The sequence below is a fragment of the Octopus sinensis genome, linkage group LG7 (assembly GCF_006345805.1).
Source record: "Octopus sinensis linkage group LG7, ASM634580v1, whole genome shotgun sequence".
In the NCBI taxonomy this organism is placed as follows: domain Eukaryota; kingdom Metazoa; phylum Mollusca; class Cephalopoda; order Octopoda; family Octopodidae; genus Octopus; species Octopus sinensis.
The window spans coordinates 60,903,370-60,921,573 of record NC_043003.1 but is presented as its reverse complement, the minus strand read 5'-3'; the positions used below and the strand labels follow the sequence as shown (position 1 = coordinate 60,921,573).

General features: G+C 33.7%; 1 protein-coding gene and 1 long non-coding RNA gene across 2 annotated transcripts in view; both read left to right on the top strand.

Annotated features, from left to right (window-relative positions):
* The window catches only part of LOC115214425 (regulating synaptic membrane exocytosis protein 1-like), a 140,295-nt gene extending 133,708 nt beyond the window's left edge, over window positions 1–6,587 (top strand). The window contains exons 18-19 of the mRNA XM_036504804.1: window positions 156–511; window positions 6,272–6,587. Coding sequence (XP_036360697.1) covers window positions 156–323 — 168 coding nt within the window. The 3' untranslated portion in view covers window positions 324–511; window positions 6,272–6,587. The remainder of the gene's footprint in view (window positions 1–155; window positions 512–6,271) is intronic.
* A 7,007-nt stretch (window positions 6,588–13,594) lies between these two features.
* The window catches only part of LOC118764255, a 5,057-nt gene continuing 447 nt past the window's right edge, over window positions 13,595–18,204 (top strand). Inside the window, exons 1-2 of the long non-coding RNA XR_005000056.1 lie at window positions 13,595–15,819; window positions 16,805–18,204. The exon at window positions 16,805–18,204 is cut by the window's right edge and continues 447 nt beyond it. This is a non-coding gene — a long non-coding RNA (uncharacterized LOC118764255). The remainder of the gene's footprint in view (window positions 15,820–16,804) is intronic.

The following is an 18,204-nucleotide window of genomic DNA, read 5'->3' as shown; positions in this document are numbered from 1 at the left end:
AATAGCACTTATTTCTTGGAGTATTTGATTGAAAGCTTTGTGCCTTGCAACGTCCAGGGTATAATTCATGTAACTGACCATAACTTTTCTTTTGTAACAATCGACGGTACTACGCTAGTAAATAAAAAAAATAATTCAATATATTTTTCTTGCAGATTAACGTTTGGGAAAAACAGAAAACTTTCGATAAGAAAGTATGCCTTGGAGAAATCGTGGTAAAATTAGAAAATTTGGATTTGAGCAGGCATACAGTTGGCTGGTATCAACTATTCTCACCTGGAGCTACAGATATGAGTTCTGATGAAGCCTTTTCACATTGGTAATCATTAAAACTATGAAGAAAGTCTTGGGAACGCAGTTTTTGGAAAAGAGCGACAGAAACAAACTTTATAGAGATAGTAATGCAGTTCTCATCTCTAGTAAAGAACGACCAATGGTGTTGCTGTGGCTTCAACTTTAGCTTGAAACATTTGCCTAAAATTGGTTTATGGTTGTCTTCAAAATATTCCATGTAAGTGAATCACACGTGGCGCTCGAGGCAGTAATCATATAATACGGAGACACGATACATTAAATGTTTACTTTTAAATGTTTAAAGTTCTAATATATTTTCTATAATCGTAGAATGTTTGTGATACTAACATCAACCTCGTATTCATATGAATTGTTTACTATATTCCGGGAATGTGTGCACGTGTATGTATTTAGGTACGTACGGTTATATATATATATATGTGTGTGTGTGTGTGTGTGTGTGTGTGTATATATACATGTGTATATATATATATATATATATATGTGTGTGTGTATATATACATGTGTATATATATATATATATATATATGTGTGGTGTGTGTGTGTGTGTATATACATGTGTATATATATATATATATATATATTGTGTGTGTGTGTATATATACATGTGTATATATATATATATATATATATGTGTGTGTGTGTATATATATACATGTGTATATATATATATATATATATATATATATATAATTCAGATTCAATTGAATTAGGTACTTAAGTTGAAGTACCATGTCAATGCGGTGAATGAAACCAAAATATGCAACAAGATATCAAGAGGTGATGCAGTACGACCGTTTCAAGCGGTTTCATTTACTTGAACACTGCAATCATTACGTCAATTTAAATGCAGAGCTATCCTCAGCAGCAGAAATAAATAGAATTTTTAATCAGTTGGACACATTATATTTTTTTCTAAAATTCTCTAATAGTGTATGATGAGGGAAAGAGTCCATGTTGCTACAAATGTACCTAAGAATATACTACACTTCTAAGAACTGTATAAAGTTTGTTAGGGTCGTAGCTTGTAAAGGATTGTGGTTCATTTACAATTTATTAGTCTTTTTTATCAACTCCCAAATCTAAGGCTAGAGGACAGTGTCTGTTTAGAATGGAGGGCAGAAGTGAGTTGACCGTTTATAGTTGGGTATGGTCATAAATATTGTCAGGATTTTAGGATTTGTATAAGTTACTGTCTATGAAGGAGGCTGGAAGACCCCATATCAAGATGTTAATTACCAGTTAAAGGGGTAAGACGGCAATAAAACCTATGATGTTAATACAGCGGAAATTATCATGGGGTACTATGGATGATTGTCTATAAACAATATTGTTATTATGTATAAAGATAGAATTTAAGATTACTAAAAATGATATTATAACCAGAATAGATAAAATGTGTATATATACAAAATTTCAACATAATTATTTACATATTAGGTGGTTTCTATAAAGATTGCTCAGGGTATTTATTTATGAAATACTGGGGCGATAAATCATACTAACTTTATATTAATTATAAGCTAAGAATCAAAAAAGAATCGGAAAAAATAAGTTGTGCACAGATACATACACATATTTAACTATGTGCACACATGCAAATATACACAAATATTTGTATTGTATTATGGGTATGTTATAATCAACTCTCATAGACTTAAGTAACTAGAAGGTTTAAATCTCTCTTTAAGAACATAAATAACTTATAGGAGGTTAATAGGTAAAAGTGTCAAAACAAGAAAACAAAATAATAAGAAATTATAGAAAATAGTAAGAAAATATATATAACATTATATATAATACTAGGGGGTAAGTTCATATCAGATATGATACTAAAAAGTAATTTCCTTATCCAGGTTTAAGTGTAGCACCTTTAAACGCTAATTTCGAAAATATTTAAATGTACGGGTGAACCCATGTAGACATGTATAGGGACAAGAGCAGCATAATTAATAATATATTAGACCTAAGAGGTCTAATATATTATTAATAATGCTGCTCTTATCCCTATACTTAAAAATTTCATAAGTTTCCATAGAGCACAGCTCGCACCGTATCGACTATTTCTATAAGGCTGCCCTTTCCTTATAATATCCCATTTAAGGCTAAATTCGATTCCACTTTCCTTCAGTTCCCAAATCTTGCTAGATAAGGACATACAATTGACCTTATGTTTGAGCCTAAAAGATGAGAAATGGTTATAAATAGATTTTTTTTCATATTTATTGAACATCCTATATATACAACGTTACCAGCTACAGTTGTGATTGTACGCTTATAGGTTATGTTTTGAATTAGACATCGGCCTAATAACGGACAGTGGAATTTAACTCTACAATTGCAACAAGGAGAATTGCTACTATTAATATTATTGATATTCATACAATTATTATTAATATTTCTTTTAATATTAATTCTACTACTACTATTGCATGTGTTATTATCATATCTGGTATTATCTCTCCATCCTTCAATTGTAGTATCATTCACATTGATCCCAGAGTCATCAGGCGTATCAGTAATCCCTGTGCTAGTATAGACATCAGAGCTACAATCTATATTGTATATGTTAGAAGCATTAATACCGCTGTTTCTATTTTCTATGGCACCATTAATATTTTTATAAACATTATTATTTTTTTTACAAAATTTCGAACTGTGAAGTATTTTCTGTAAATATATTTCACATCACCGAAAATTTGTTGTAAACAAAATTGTCGATATTGCTGACATCTAGGAAGAATAATCGTGATACTCACCGTTAGTTTCTAGTTCGAGATTTTCATAAATAGACAGAAAAGATGTAACTTTTCTGTCAACCAATTCGCATGGTACAGCTGTACTACGACCGTACTATGTGATTATTGTAACGGTTTCTCGAACTTTCATAACAGAACTGAGCATGTAATTTATTGTATTAGACACTGATATCGTCTCCGAAATAGCTTAACCAGAGGAAGAGTCGGGCCCATGGCATTTTTCGGGACTTACATGACTGATGGAAAGAACAGAAAGAGCCACCCAAAGGTTTGGTGGTGATATTAAATCGGAACAGGTATTAATTGTATTACCTATGAACGTAAACGGCTGTAGAGACGAGCTTTTATGCAATCCCCATTTATCACGTTTCACAGTAAAAGATATTTTATAAAAGGCATAAATGTCAAATAGAGTTACCTCTAAGTATAAACTTACAGAAATCATAAAGCAATTCTAAACATGAAAAATTTCTCGACGAAAAAATATCCTAACAATTCAGTTTTATTAACTGCAAGTTTTAATGCCTTTCACAAGAAGTTATGACTCTCAGAAAAGTTTTTTCATACATTACGCTGCATTTTCAAAGTTATTCCTATTTTGTAATGTACATTCTATTCAGTTTTCATTTGCTTTATACAAAGGGTTTTACTCTTATTTAGTATCGCTTTATTGAATTATCCAAGTTTAAACGGAGTGTCGTTAAACATATACGCGGCATATTTTCTATCAATAACACCTGCCTTGTGATAACCTATTTTAAGTTAATACTGTTTGGACTATAATACAGTAGTATGTAAACTACCTGGTATAGAACTTGCTGTATGTTTGATATCCTCTGACGTTTAACCATCCGTAAACCAAACTCAGATGTCTGGGTGTAAAACGGTTACACGACATATCTAAAAGATATCTTAAATATTAAAGCCTGATAATTCTCACTTGGTGACGTGATATATTATCTGCTGAAGACAGCAAGCTGGCAGAAACGTTAGCACGCCAGGCGAAATGCTTAGTAGTATTTCGTCTGAGTTCAAATTTGCCTTTCATCTTATTGACTGGTCTCCTCTCCAAAGATTTCGAGCCTTGTGTCTAGAGTAAAAAAAAAAGAAACGTTTGCTCGCCGGGCGAAATGCTTAGCGGTATTTCATCGGTCTTTACATTCTGACTTCAAATTCCGACGAAGTCGACTTTGCCTTTCATATATTCGGGGTCGAGAAATTAAGAACCAGTTGCGTACTGGGGTCTATCTAATTGACTGGCCCCCTCCCTCACAAAAACTTCAGGCCTTGTGCCTAAAGTAGAAAAGAATATTTTCTATTACTAAGGTGGCGAGTTGGCAGAAACGTTAGCACGCCGGGCGAAATGCTTAGCAGTATTTCGTCTGCCGTTACGTTGTGAGTTCAAATTCCGCCGAGGTCGACATTGCCTTTCATCCTTTCAGGGTCGATAAATTAAGTACCAGTTACGCACTTAATACCTATGTCTGTCCTTGTTTGTCCCCTCTATGTTTAGCCCCTTGTGGGTAATAAAGAAATAGGTATTTCATCTGTCTTTACGTTCTGAGTTCAAATTCCGCCGAGGTCGACTTTGCCTTTCATCCTTTCGTGGTCGATAAATTAAGTACCAGTTGCGTACTGGAGTCGATCTAATCGACTGGCCCCCTCCCTCAAAATTTCGGGACTTGTGCCTAGAGTAGAAAAAAAAAGAATATTTTCTATTACAGCTAAAATATTATTCTCTACTCTTTACTGTATTAAGTATCTTCATACTTTCTAATCCCCTTCCAGTGGTCTTTTTCACTCTAACTTGACACTGAGTGACACAAATGTCTTTGTTATTCATGTCTTCTTTCCTTCTAGCACAGCCTTTCGTCCTTCTGTCTATCTGATGCGCTGAAGAATAACTGAAACTCGAAACGTCAAAGTCTCTTCTATTTTCTTAATATAGCATTGAGCGTCGAACTAATATTTTTTGGTAATATTCATGCCGTTAATTTTGTTCATGTGTGTGTGAGAAAGAGAAGAAGAGTGGGTTAGGGTTAGGGTTAGGGGAAAGAGTAATGGAAAGCGAAAGAAAATGGAACTCAGCACAATTTGTTTGGGGTTATATGTATTATTTAATAACATTTTGATTCGGCTTCATGGAAAGCCCTTATAGGAACCTAGCACGTCTTGGTTGGGGTAGGTCACAGGATGTTATTGATATTGATATTGATGCAGTAGCGATATCAAGCAGAAATCTCAATCTGTGATTCTAGGACTGCGTGACGACCCCAACACTCTGACCAAGTAAACGGTCCGAGAAACACTGACTGAGATTTCTATTTGATATCGCTTCAATATCAGTACCAACATGATACAATATCATCTGACCAGGAGCAGTCGAATATCTGTAACCGATTTGAACTTTATTAGGTTGCCTCAACCTGACGAGCGAGGTTCGTCTTAGGAACCAACGTAACTCTAAGTTACATGGAGCCGAATGTAAACTGTTATAATATAATAATAATAATAATAATAATAATAATAATAATAATAATAATAAATGCCCTGATGCAGTACCAGACAGTGGCACTCATGGCTTCTTATCTTAACTGATTGGAAGTGTTATCATGTACATTGTTTTGTCTTGGTATAAAAGATGGGCTACGGCAAATATTCTGCTCAATACCAAAGATATGCTTATCAGTTGTTTGACCGTAACCAGTTGAGAATGTCCCTTAATGGCTGACGATATGTGCATCTCTGACCACGAGCAAAACTAGTGGGGAAGCATCATAGCCGTGTGCTGAAAGGAGTTCTTAGAGGTTTGGATAATTCACCTCTGGAAACATGGGTGGTTCGTTCAACATCGTTAAACAATCGTTATTCAGGGACCTTTTGAGTGGGATGGGCTACTCGACCAGAAGAAAATTCTAACTGGGCCCCACCTGCAAGGTCATGTGCTGTTTATCTTGATATGAGATCATCATGTCGTGCAAATATGGTTGTGATGCATGTGCCTAGTGTACCCTTATCAGACGAGTAGTCATGATGGGTATATTGGGCTTCGTATATTTTATCCCAGTGTCATTTTGATGGCGCGCACTTTTCTCTCACTCAATAATAATAATAATAATAATAATAATAATAATAATAATAATAGTATATATACGTGTGTGTGTGTATGTATGTAATATTTCAATTTTTCTTTATAGGATGGAATGGACATGAAAATCTACCGGATTTGTGTAAATATATATAATCTGCCAAATTTTCTGATACTGCGGGACGCTGTTATAATGAGATGACTACCCAGCAAAATCGTTTTTCGATTCCTGATGAAGAAAACAATTTCATTTAATTTACATCACTGATATCCTTTGCGAAATGCATGAAAGGTTACAGAATATGCTAATAATCCTCTTCCTCCAACTGCTACTCAGTCTTTTGTTCTTCATTTTGTTTCTCGTCTTAAAAAGAAAAAAAAAACCCAGAAAATCGAAACCTTTCAACAGAACGAGGCTTCATGAATGAAACATTCCTCATCACAAAAATATCCCATTCGGACATACACGTCATGGATAATTTCCACAAATTGTTGCTATTGATAATGCTCATTATAGTTTGATAATAACAAGTTTATTATAATAATAATAATAATAATAATAATAATAATTATTATTATTATTATTATTAAGGCGGCGTGCCGGGCGAGATGCTTAGCAGCATTTCGTTCGTTTTACGTTCGGTGTTAAAATTTTCGCCGTGGTCGACTTTGCCTTTCATCCTTTCGGGGATCGATAAAATAAGTACCAGTCGAACACCGGGGTCTATGTAATCGACTAGTATCCTCCCCCAAAATTGTTGCCCTCGTGGCAAAATTTGAACCCATTATTATTATTATTATTATTATTATTATTATTATTATTATTATTACCATTATTATTATTATTATCATTACCATTATTATTATTAACATTATTTTTATTACCATTTTTATTAATAATAATAACAATAATGATATTAGATCGGCGGGTAGGCAGAATCGTTTGTAGATTGGTAAGAAATTCCGTACAGTATTTATTCAGACTATCTCTTTACATCTTCAATTCAAATACCGCGGATATCTATTTTGTTTTTTATTCCTATGAGCGCGATAAAAGTCAAGTATTTAAAAAAATACTTGAATCGATGCTATTGATTAATTCGACCCTGCAAATTTCAGGCCTTGTGCCTCCTCCAGAAACAAAGCAAAGAATTATTGGTATAACGGTATTTCTTCCGACCTACTGCGTTCTGGGCTCAATATCCGCTGAGGTCGAATACGTCTTTCATCTTTTTGGTGGGGTTAGGTCTATAGTTTTAGTACCAGTCAAATACTGGAGTCATTATAATCGACTTAAGTCACTCTCCAGTAAAATTGTTGGTCTTGTGTCAAAATTGTTGGTCTTGTGCCAAAATTCGGAACGATTATTATTATTTCGGGCGTTGTGCCTAGAGTAGAAAAGATTATTATTGTTATTGTTATTATTATTATTATTATTATATTATTATTATTATTATTATTATTAATATTATTATTATTATTATTATTAAGGCGGCGAGCCGGAAGAATCGTTAGCGTGCCGGGCGAGATGCTTAGCGGCATTTCGTTCGTTTTACGTTCGGTGTTAAAATTTTCGCCGTGGTCGACTTTGCCTTTCATCCTTTCGGGGATCGATAAAATAAGTACCAGTCGAACACCGGGGTCTATGTAATCGACTAGTATCCTCCCCCAAAATTGTTGCCCTCGTGGCAAAATTTGAACCCATTATTATTATTATTATTATTATTATTATTATTATTATTATTATTATTATTATTATTATTATTATTACCATTATTATTATTATTATCATTACCATTATTATTATTAACATTATTTTTATTACCATTTTTATTAATAATAATAACAATAATGATATTAGATCGGCGGGTAGGCAGAATCGTTTGTAGATTGGTAAGAAATTCCGTACAGTATTTATTCAGACTATCTCTTTACATCTTCAATTCAAATACTGCGGATATCTACTTTGTTTTTTATTCCTATGAGCGCGATAAAAGTCAAGTATTTAAAAAAATACTTGAATCGATGCTATTGATTAATTCGACCCTGCAAATTTCAGGCCTTGTGCCTCCTCCAGAAACAAAGCAAAAAATTATTGGTATAACGGTATTTCTTCCGACCTACTGCGTTCTGGGCTCAATATCCGCTGAGGTCGAATACGTCTTTCATCTTTTTGGTGGGGTGAGGTCTATAGTTTTAGTACCAGTCAAATACTGGAGTCATTATAATCGACTTAAGTCACTCTCCAGTAAAATTGTTGGTCTTGTGCCAAAATTGTTGGTCTTGTGCCAAAATTCGGAACGATTATTATTATTTCGGGCGTTGTGCCTAGAGTAGAAAAGATTATTATTGTTATTGTTATTATTATTATTATTATTATTATTATTATTATTATTAATATTATTATTATTATTATTATTATTGTTATTATTATTATCATTATTATTATCATCATTATTATTATTGATCTGATTGATTTTAACTTCTGTGTGATTTGCACTGAATAATTTGTACTGTTGGTGCTAATATTTGTGAACGATATATCAACAATCTGTGAGTTATCTTCGCTTGTTATATTTACAGTTATATTTTTACTAACTTTCAATTTTCAACATTTTCATTCAGTATTTCTTCATATTCCTTCAGCTTCATTGTTGTGTTGAACTTATCTGTGCTGCTTGTCTCTTGCCTCGGCAATCCAACAACAAAAATGGTATTGCATTTATATACACGGACATACGCACACACGCTTATACAAACATACTTCCACACCAGTATGAAACTAAAATTACTTTTATTGTGTATTTTAATTGCCATTATATTCGGTAAAGAAATACATAGATTAGAATATTTTTCCATTGTATGTAATATTAATAGTGATAGCAAATTGAATATATATATATTTTTCTACTAAGCAGCATGAGTAAGAATTTGTTTCATATTATTAAAGTGATGAAATGTCAACATTTTACTTAGAGCTCCGATTGCCGTGAAATTCATCATTGATAATATAATGAAGATTCATAATAGAAATAAAACCCGTTTTGAGACCATCTGAAATCAAATGTTTTTTTTTAAAAAAAAGGGTGCGTAAGAAAAATGAATAGAATGAAAGAATATTTGAGTTTACTGTTGAAATAAAAAAATTAATTAACTCTAATAAGGCAGCTATATTAATCATACATACATATTTGCATATATATAAATATAGATATAAATACGTGTATAAATATAGATGCACGCACCCGCACACGCACTCACATTCCAGGGAGTAGCAAGTTCAAAGAAGCTGTGTCCGGTTACTTAAGATAGAGAATTCAAAGACAAGTTAAAGCCTGAATAAACATTTAATGTTTAGTCCAACTGTACAATAGATGTCTTTTAGCTTCTGAAAGGCAATAGCAGAGAAAACCCCCCAATATATATATATATTCCCTAACTAGCGATTACTCACACACACACACACACACACACACACATATTCATAAACTTATGCTTACCTAAGAAAATACGAGTTAAACAAGATAAGTAAAATTGCTCTCTTTTATAAGTTTATAAGTAATTAGAGTAATAAATGCAAATCCATATACCATGTACGTTATATGTTCTCAATGCATCAACAGATATTCATATATGATATTACTCTCTCTCTCTCTCTCTCTCTCTCTCTCCCTATTTCTTCAAATTTTATGAAGAACGCACTCATTCTGAGAAAAGTACTGGGCCAAAATTTTATACATACATACATACATACATACATACATATATATATACATATACATATATATATATATATAATATATATATATATATATATATATATATATGTATATATATGTATATATATATATGTATATATATATATATATATATATATATATTATATATATATATATGTATATATATATATATATATATATATATATTATATATAATTTCAACAATTGAGGGTAAAATTAATTAATTATTAATCAATTTCACCAAGTATTCAGTATGTAAAGGGACCATTTAAGGCGAATTCAAATTATTACATTATATAAAAGGGCTTAGTAAAATAAATTACTTTGCCACATACTGAACTCATTAGAAATAGTAGCTAAAAAAACTTTTTTAAAACTATTTCTAATACTTAAAGAAAATCTCTCTCATATAGTGTTTGCTCAATTCAACTCACGAAAGTATGGGGGTAAAAACATTAAAAAATCAAATGCAAAGCTTATTTGAGAACGTACGTTTCAAGATTAGTCAACTCGACATTTCTATCATCAGCTCAGAACTCCTTGGTTTGGATTTGAAAACACTGAAAGTGGGAGCATACCCTTTCGGCTTCTTATCGCTTCTGAAGATCTGCTCGAAACTAACAGTGCCAGCAAACCCAAAATATGCAAGCGAAGAATTTCTGCTCTCCCCTTTCCACCAGCGTGGGTTAAAATCAGTAAACACTATGCTTTTTCGGTAAAATCCGAAGCATTAAATAGAGAGAGATGAATTATAATTTCAACAATTGAGGGTAAAATTAATTAATTATTAATCAATTTCACCAAGTATTCAGTATGTAAAGGGACCATTTAAGGTGAATTCAAATTATTACATTATATAAAAGGGCTTAGTAAAATAAATTACTTTGCCACATACTGAACTCATTTTATATAATGTAATAATTTGAATTCGCCTTAAATGGTCCCTTTACATACTGAATACTTGGTGAAATTGATTAATAATTAATTAATTTTACCCTCAATTGTTGAAATTATAATTCATCTCTCTCTATTTAATGCTTCGGATTTTACCGAAAAAGCATAGTGTTTACTGATTTTAACCCACGCTGGTGGAAAGGGGAGAGCAGAAATTCTTCGCTTGCATATTTTGGGTTTGCTGGCACTGTTAGTTTCGAGCAGATCTTCAGAAGCGATAAGAAGCCGAAAGGGTATGCTCCCACTTTCAGTGTTTTCAAATCCAAACCAAGGAGTTCTGAGCTGATGATAGAAATTTCGAGTTGACTAATCTTGAAACGTACGTTCTCAAATAACCTTTGCATTTGATTTTTTAATGTCTTTACCCCCATACTTTCGTGAGTTGAATTGAGCAAACACTATATGAGAGAGATTTTCTTTAAGTATTAGAAATAGTTTTAAAAAAGTTTTTTTTAGCTACTATTTCTAATGAGTTCAGTATGTGGCAAAGTAATTTGTTTTACTAAGCCCTTTTATATAATGTAATAATTTATATATATATAATATATATATAAGTATATATATATATATATGTATATATATATATATATATATATATATATATATATAATATATATATATATATGTATATATATATATATATATAATAATAATAATAATAATAAAGGGTGAAATTAATTAATTTAGAAATAATCATTAATTTCACCAAGTAGAGTTCGGCATGTAAAAGACCCATTCAAGGAAGGTTTAAGTAATACTAAGTAATTAAGGGTTCAGCAACGATTTGCCTCACCACACACCGAATTTAGAAATAGCAGTCAAAAAGTTTTGGCTATTCTTTCTACTTAAAAGGGAGATCCCAGTAAAACCAAAGCACGTAATTACTGAACCCTTAATTACTTACTATATATATATATATATATATATATATATATATATTAATTTGCGAAGGTGTCATTAATTCTTTTATTTTCCTATGTAACTATTTAAAAAAATGATAATAACAGAATCAATGACACAGGTGATAGCAGGCCAAAAATAGCATTAAATAGCCGAGGGATTAAAATTAATCAAAGGACATACTAAGTATGTCTACCTGCTTGAAATAACCGTTAAAACTCTCATTAAAAACTACAGAAATCAAACGAAGGCAAAATCAGGTTGAGACAATCTATTAACATGCATTTACAACTGCTTAATGAATGAATGCACAAATACATAAATGTATGTTAGTAGATTGTCTTAACCTGATTTTGCCTTCGTTTGATTTCTGTAGTTTTTCATCAGCGTATTTTTTGGCGATTTCATGGAGTATAAGCAACTGCTAACAAAATACAAAATATATACATAACTGCTTAATGAATGCATACATAAATACATAAACTGGTTTGTAAAATTTCTTTCGTCGCAGTTTGTGACAATCAGTTTTGCGCCGCAAATTTCAAGATAAAAGCAACGTCATAAAGCTGTGTCCGCTCACTAGAGAGTGTACCATTTATGGCATCCATCACATAGACTTGTCCCACATTAAAGTAACAATTATGTCGACTGATTATCCGTCCGATTAACTCAATAATAGGCTGCCCGTTCTAGATATTAAAATGACGCAAAGATATATAGGTGAATAATGGAGCTGCAGCTATGACATCTATTCCGTGATATACAATAGTTTCAACAACGTGTGAGTGACAAATCAAAGACACGGATAATAACAACGATATAGCCATTTCCATCATAAAATGCATATTACATAATGATCTCCACAGTATTTTTAATCATAACACATTGAATAAACTTAATACCTCTCATATATATATATATATATATACGTTTAAATATGTGTTGTGCAAGATTTTTTTATGTGGCTAAACTGGCAAAATGACCATTCCGAAATATAACAATATATATATATATATATATATATATATATATATATATATATATATATTATATATATATATATATATGTGTGTGTGTGTGTGTGTATTAATATACTCTTATACATACATATATATATGTATATATATATATATATATATATATATATATATATATATATATATATATGTGTGTGTATTAATATACTCTTATACATACATATATATATATATATACACTTATACATATATATGTATTAATGTACGTATATACTCTTATATATATTCAGGAACACACGTGCAAGCATACACACGCACACACATATACATTAGCTACACAGACATATGCGTGTGTATTTGTCCGAGCTAATCTTAAATTATTTTTCATATATATATATATATATATATATATATATATATATATATAGTTAATTATTTTTTCGCAGAGAATTAACCTTAAAAGTTATATCACTATGAGTTAAGCCCTAAATGACTTATTTTTCAAAGTTTAATATTTACATATCAGAAGAGATATATCTTGCTATTCTTAATATATTCATAATTCTAACATGTACATTTGCTGAACAAACGTTCGTTTGCTGCGGCTGCTACAATTATTAAAACCACCACCACCATCACCACCTTTACTTGTAGCAGTAGTAATAGTAGTAGTAGTAATAATAATAATAATAATGATAATAATAATAATAATAATAGTAATAATAATAATAATAATAATAATAATAATAGGCACTGGCTCTCATGGCTTCTGATCTTAAGTGATTGGAAATGTTATCAATTACATATATTGCTTTGCTGTAAATGACGGGCTACAGCAAATATTCTGCTCAATACCAGTTATTTAACCTTAACCAGTTGAGTATGGCCGTTGGTGGCTGACGATACGTGCATCTCTCATCACGAGCAGAAGTAGTGGGGGAGCATCATAACAATGTGTTGAGAGGCATTCTATGGGGTTTGAATAATTCGTCTCTGGGAATATATGTGATTTGTTCAACATTCTTAAACAACTCTTATTCAGGGACCTTTTGAGCTGGATGGGCTACTCGACCTGAAAAAAATCTAACTGGGCTCATCCTGCAAGTTCATACGCTCTTTATCTTGATATGAGATCATCATGTCGCGCACATATGGTTGTGATGTATGTGCCTGGTGTACCTTTATCAGACAGTTTAGTCAAGATGGGTATATTGGGCTTTGTACTCCAACGTCACTTTGATGGCATGTGCTGCTCTCTCACTCAGTAATAGTAATAATTAGTATAGTTTCTTTATTAACCAATGACTGATGATGAAAAACAGAACAACACAGACTGCTGATACGTAAAAGTGTATAAAAGTAAAAATTAAAAAGAATGAAGAAACAAAATATTCAAAGTAGGAATAATTCCCCCCAAAGAGGGAGACATTCAAGGATTACCCAAGGAAATCCCGAAAAGGGGCGGTCACCCTGACCATTAAGGCAAACGCCCTCTTCTAGCTTTCCACCACCCATCTACGGGTGTATGTTCAGAGCATACCCGTTCGCCTTGACTATGCTCACCACTCTCATCCCCCTTTCAACAAATTTGCTGCGAGGCAACACTTACCTCGCTACCCTCACTTTCCTTTTCACGCGAGAATTGAAAAAGTTAAAATGGGTTGGCGAAAGAGGAACTTCCTGTTTTCAGCAATTTCAAAAGTGATGACCATTTCTTTTAATTTCTACCATGGCCAATTCATATATGCAAAAACGCGTTTCCATGTTTTTGAAATATCCAAATTTTATGAACATATGGTGATGTAAAGTTACAGAAGGTAACCAGTGGCGTATGAAAGACATCATAAACTGTATTGAGACATTAATTTGAATGAAAATTAAACAAAATATTTCAATAAACGTATCTAATCAAAAAACGACATAATTGAATGCGATATAATTAACAATATATACCAAAACAAGTAGTAAAGTTGAATTTCTCCGTGGCTGAAGGGTGTTCGTTTTGTGTCTTACCTCCTGTTTGACCATATCTTTTCGCTCCGTTTTATTGTAACCGTTTGCCACGCCTACCCAGACTTTATCTGTTCCCTATAACCGCTAGACGACGAGGTTGTAATACTAAAGACGAAGAGCATTCTTTGGGTTCCAGACCGACAACTTCAGGGACTGAAGAGAAAGCAATCCCTTCCGTACGACTGGAGGTGCTTAGACAGTAGTCATTTTGTGTTTTATCTGTTGCTGTTTCTATTGTATCTGTTTTATTTTTCTGCTTATAGGCCATTCCGGGTAAGATCCATCTAATCGCTATTAAACATATGCGGGTAACCACTGCGCTTGTAACCTTTCCTCACTAGCTTCATTACTTTACTTTCGTCGCTTACCCACAACAGGCGAAGCTTCAGAATATCCTTGTGGTTTTGAAAGATTATTAGGATTTGCTTGATAATGCTGAAAATTCTCACTGTTGATTCTGACCCCTACTATTCTACAAGGATTAACGTCATCAAATTTCGTATTTTGTCGTCCCATATACGGGTCTATATCATACGTGTTCGGCATGCTTTCTCGCTCTGTCCTTATCTTGCCCCACAAGCCCGACTTACCCCAATCGGGGTAGGGCCTATAGACCGGCTATTTTTGTTGTCTCTGCTATTCCATACATCGGCCAGATACCTTCGGTTTTTGCTCACTCTTGGGTAAAGTTCTCAAATTAGGAAAAACTCTCTTTTCCTCTTCTTTTCCTCGTCATGTTCAATTCTTTAGTGTGGCTAATACCATTTGTGCCACTGAAAACACGTTCACTTAAATTGGCTCGTTTTCTTTGTTTGGCAAATTCTGTAAGCAGATCTTGATGATGGCATTAAATGAGTTATTCGAACCATTCAGTTTAACGTTTAAAATGTTAAAATGATATTACCGTGTGTGTGACGAGGGAATCTAGTTATGACATTGATTTTTTTCCCTTGAATTTCTGTTTCTTTTCTGTGTAGTTATTCTCATGTGCGTCTCTGAGTAGAAACCATCTTGAATCTAATGTAAACAGTAGCTGAAAAAAAAGCTATATCCCAGAATAGTCCTCCCTATGTGTCGCTTCCATACACTAGACTTCCACTGCGTTCCACGAAGTTTGTGTTAAAAAATAATCGAAAAATAAATACTTTTCTTTAGTTGTGCTTGGTAAAATAATGGCCTAATGCAGTACCAGGCAGTGGCTCTCTTGGCTTTTGATCTTAACTGATTGGAAGTGTTATCTTGTACTTCGTTTTGTCTTGGTATAAAAGGTGGGCTACAGCAAATATTCTGCTCATTACCACAGATTTGTTTGTCAGTCGTTTGACCTTAGTGGCTGACAATACGTACATCTCTGATCACGAGCAGAAGTAGTGGGGGAGCATCATAGCCATGTGACGAGAGGAATTCTTTGGGATTTATATAATTCACCTCTGGAAACATGGACGTTTTATTCTTCCTTAAAAACCCTTATACAGGGACCTTTTGAGCAGGATATGCTACTCGACCTGAAGAAAATTCTAACAGGGCCCATCTGCAAGGTCATGCGCTATTCATCTTGATATGAGATCACCATGTCGCGCACATATGGTTGTGATACATGTGCCTGGTGTGCTCTTAAAAGACGGGTAGTCATGACGGGTATATTGAGCCTCGTATATTTTACTCCAGTGTCACTTTGATGGCATGCACTGCTCTCTCACTCAATAATCCATTCTGTCGTAGGCACAAGCCCTGAAATTTTGGGGGATGGGACAAACCGATGACATCGATCTCAGTGTTTCACTGGTACTTAATTTATCAACTCCAAAAGGATGAAAGAAAAAGTCAAACTTTGACACAAGGCTGGCAATTTTAGGGAACAAGATTAGCCAATCGCAGTGACCCCGATACTCCACTGGTAGTTTATTGTATCGATCCCGAGGCGATGGAACGTTAAATAAACCTCACCGGTATTAGAAGTCAGAACGTAAAGCCCCGGAATAAACACCGCTAGGCATTTTGTCTCATGCGCTAACGATGCTGTCTGCTCACCGCTTATGCTTCAAATTTGGACACAAGGCTGGCAATTCTAGGGTCAGAAATTTAGCCCATAGCACTGACCTCAGTACCTAACAGCTACTTTATTTTATCAACACTGAGCGGACGAAAGGCAAAGTCGATCTCTGCGCGATTTGAACTTGGAACGTCAAGGGTCGGAGAAAATACAATACGACTATCTCTGATGTATCAGTGTAAAATCAGCAATTAAGCTGTTTGAAAACCTTCCTGGTGATTCATAATGCATATAATGTTTTTCTCAGTTAGTGAAATGAGGTTAGCTTCTATACTCTGTTGCTTGTGAACTAGTTTTAATAATTAATTAGACTTCGATCTACATTGATCCCATTACTTATTTCAGTTTGTTATTTTTCTATCCTATGGCTAAGTATTCCTTTTGACATACAGGGACATACCTCAACACACTGTTTACACTGGTTGATATCGACGAATTAGCCCGGTATACGTAGTAGAATTGTTTGAATGTGCTCCGGAAGTGATTTGCAAGGCTTCGGCCTATTTCTCCAAAATAAAGACCGTTGTAACGTTTGCAAATGATAGAATTCTGGGTAATGTGATATTGTAACTTAGACTCTTTCGAAGCATACTACTATGCATGCCAAGCCAACCTGTCGCCACCCACTTCAGCACAATAAACCATTCCATCAATCACTTACCAAAGTGTAGCATGTCTCTACACCAAGGATCCACAGTCTAGAAAACAGAAGGCACAACGTTTCATATTGGAACTTGGTACCATATCACCAACAGGTTTACATGAATTCTTCCATTCTTTTACTTGTTTCAGTCATTTTGCCTGTGGCCATACTAGAGCACCGCCTTTTACTCGAAGAAATCGACCCCAAGACTTATTCTTTCTAATCCTGGTACTTATATCTGTCTCTTTTGCCTAACCCCTCAGTTGGAGAAAACTTAGGAATTGATTGGGATGGGGGGGTAAACAGACACAAACACACAAATACACACACATACACACGCATATACGATGGGTTTCTTTCAATTTCCGTCTACCAAATCCACTCACAAAGCTTTGGACAGCCCGAGGCTATAGTAGAAGACACTTGCTCAAGGTGTCACGCAGTGGGACTGAACCCGGAAATATGTGGTTGGGAAGCAAGCTTCTTGCCACACAGCCACGCCTGCGCCTATTTTGCTTTCTTGTACATCTACATCTCTTCTTAGTTCAGTAATACCTTTCTTCGTCTTCAACTCCTTTTCGCTTCATCTTTTACCTCACTCTTACTTTCACCCGCTTTCCCTCCTTATTCTATTTTCTTTCCTTCTCCCTCTCTCAACTAGTTTTTCTCTCTCGCTACTTCCTGTTCACGTATAAAGCTCCTGTGGTCCTGCGTCTCTTGTCAGTTGAATCCAGTTTTTGTGACTTAGAGGATGTAAAGCTC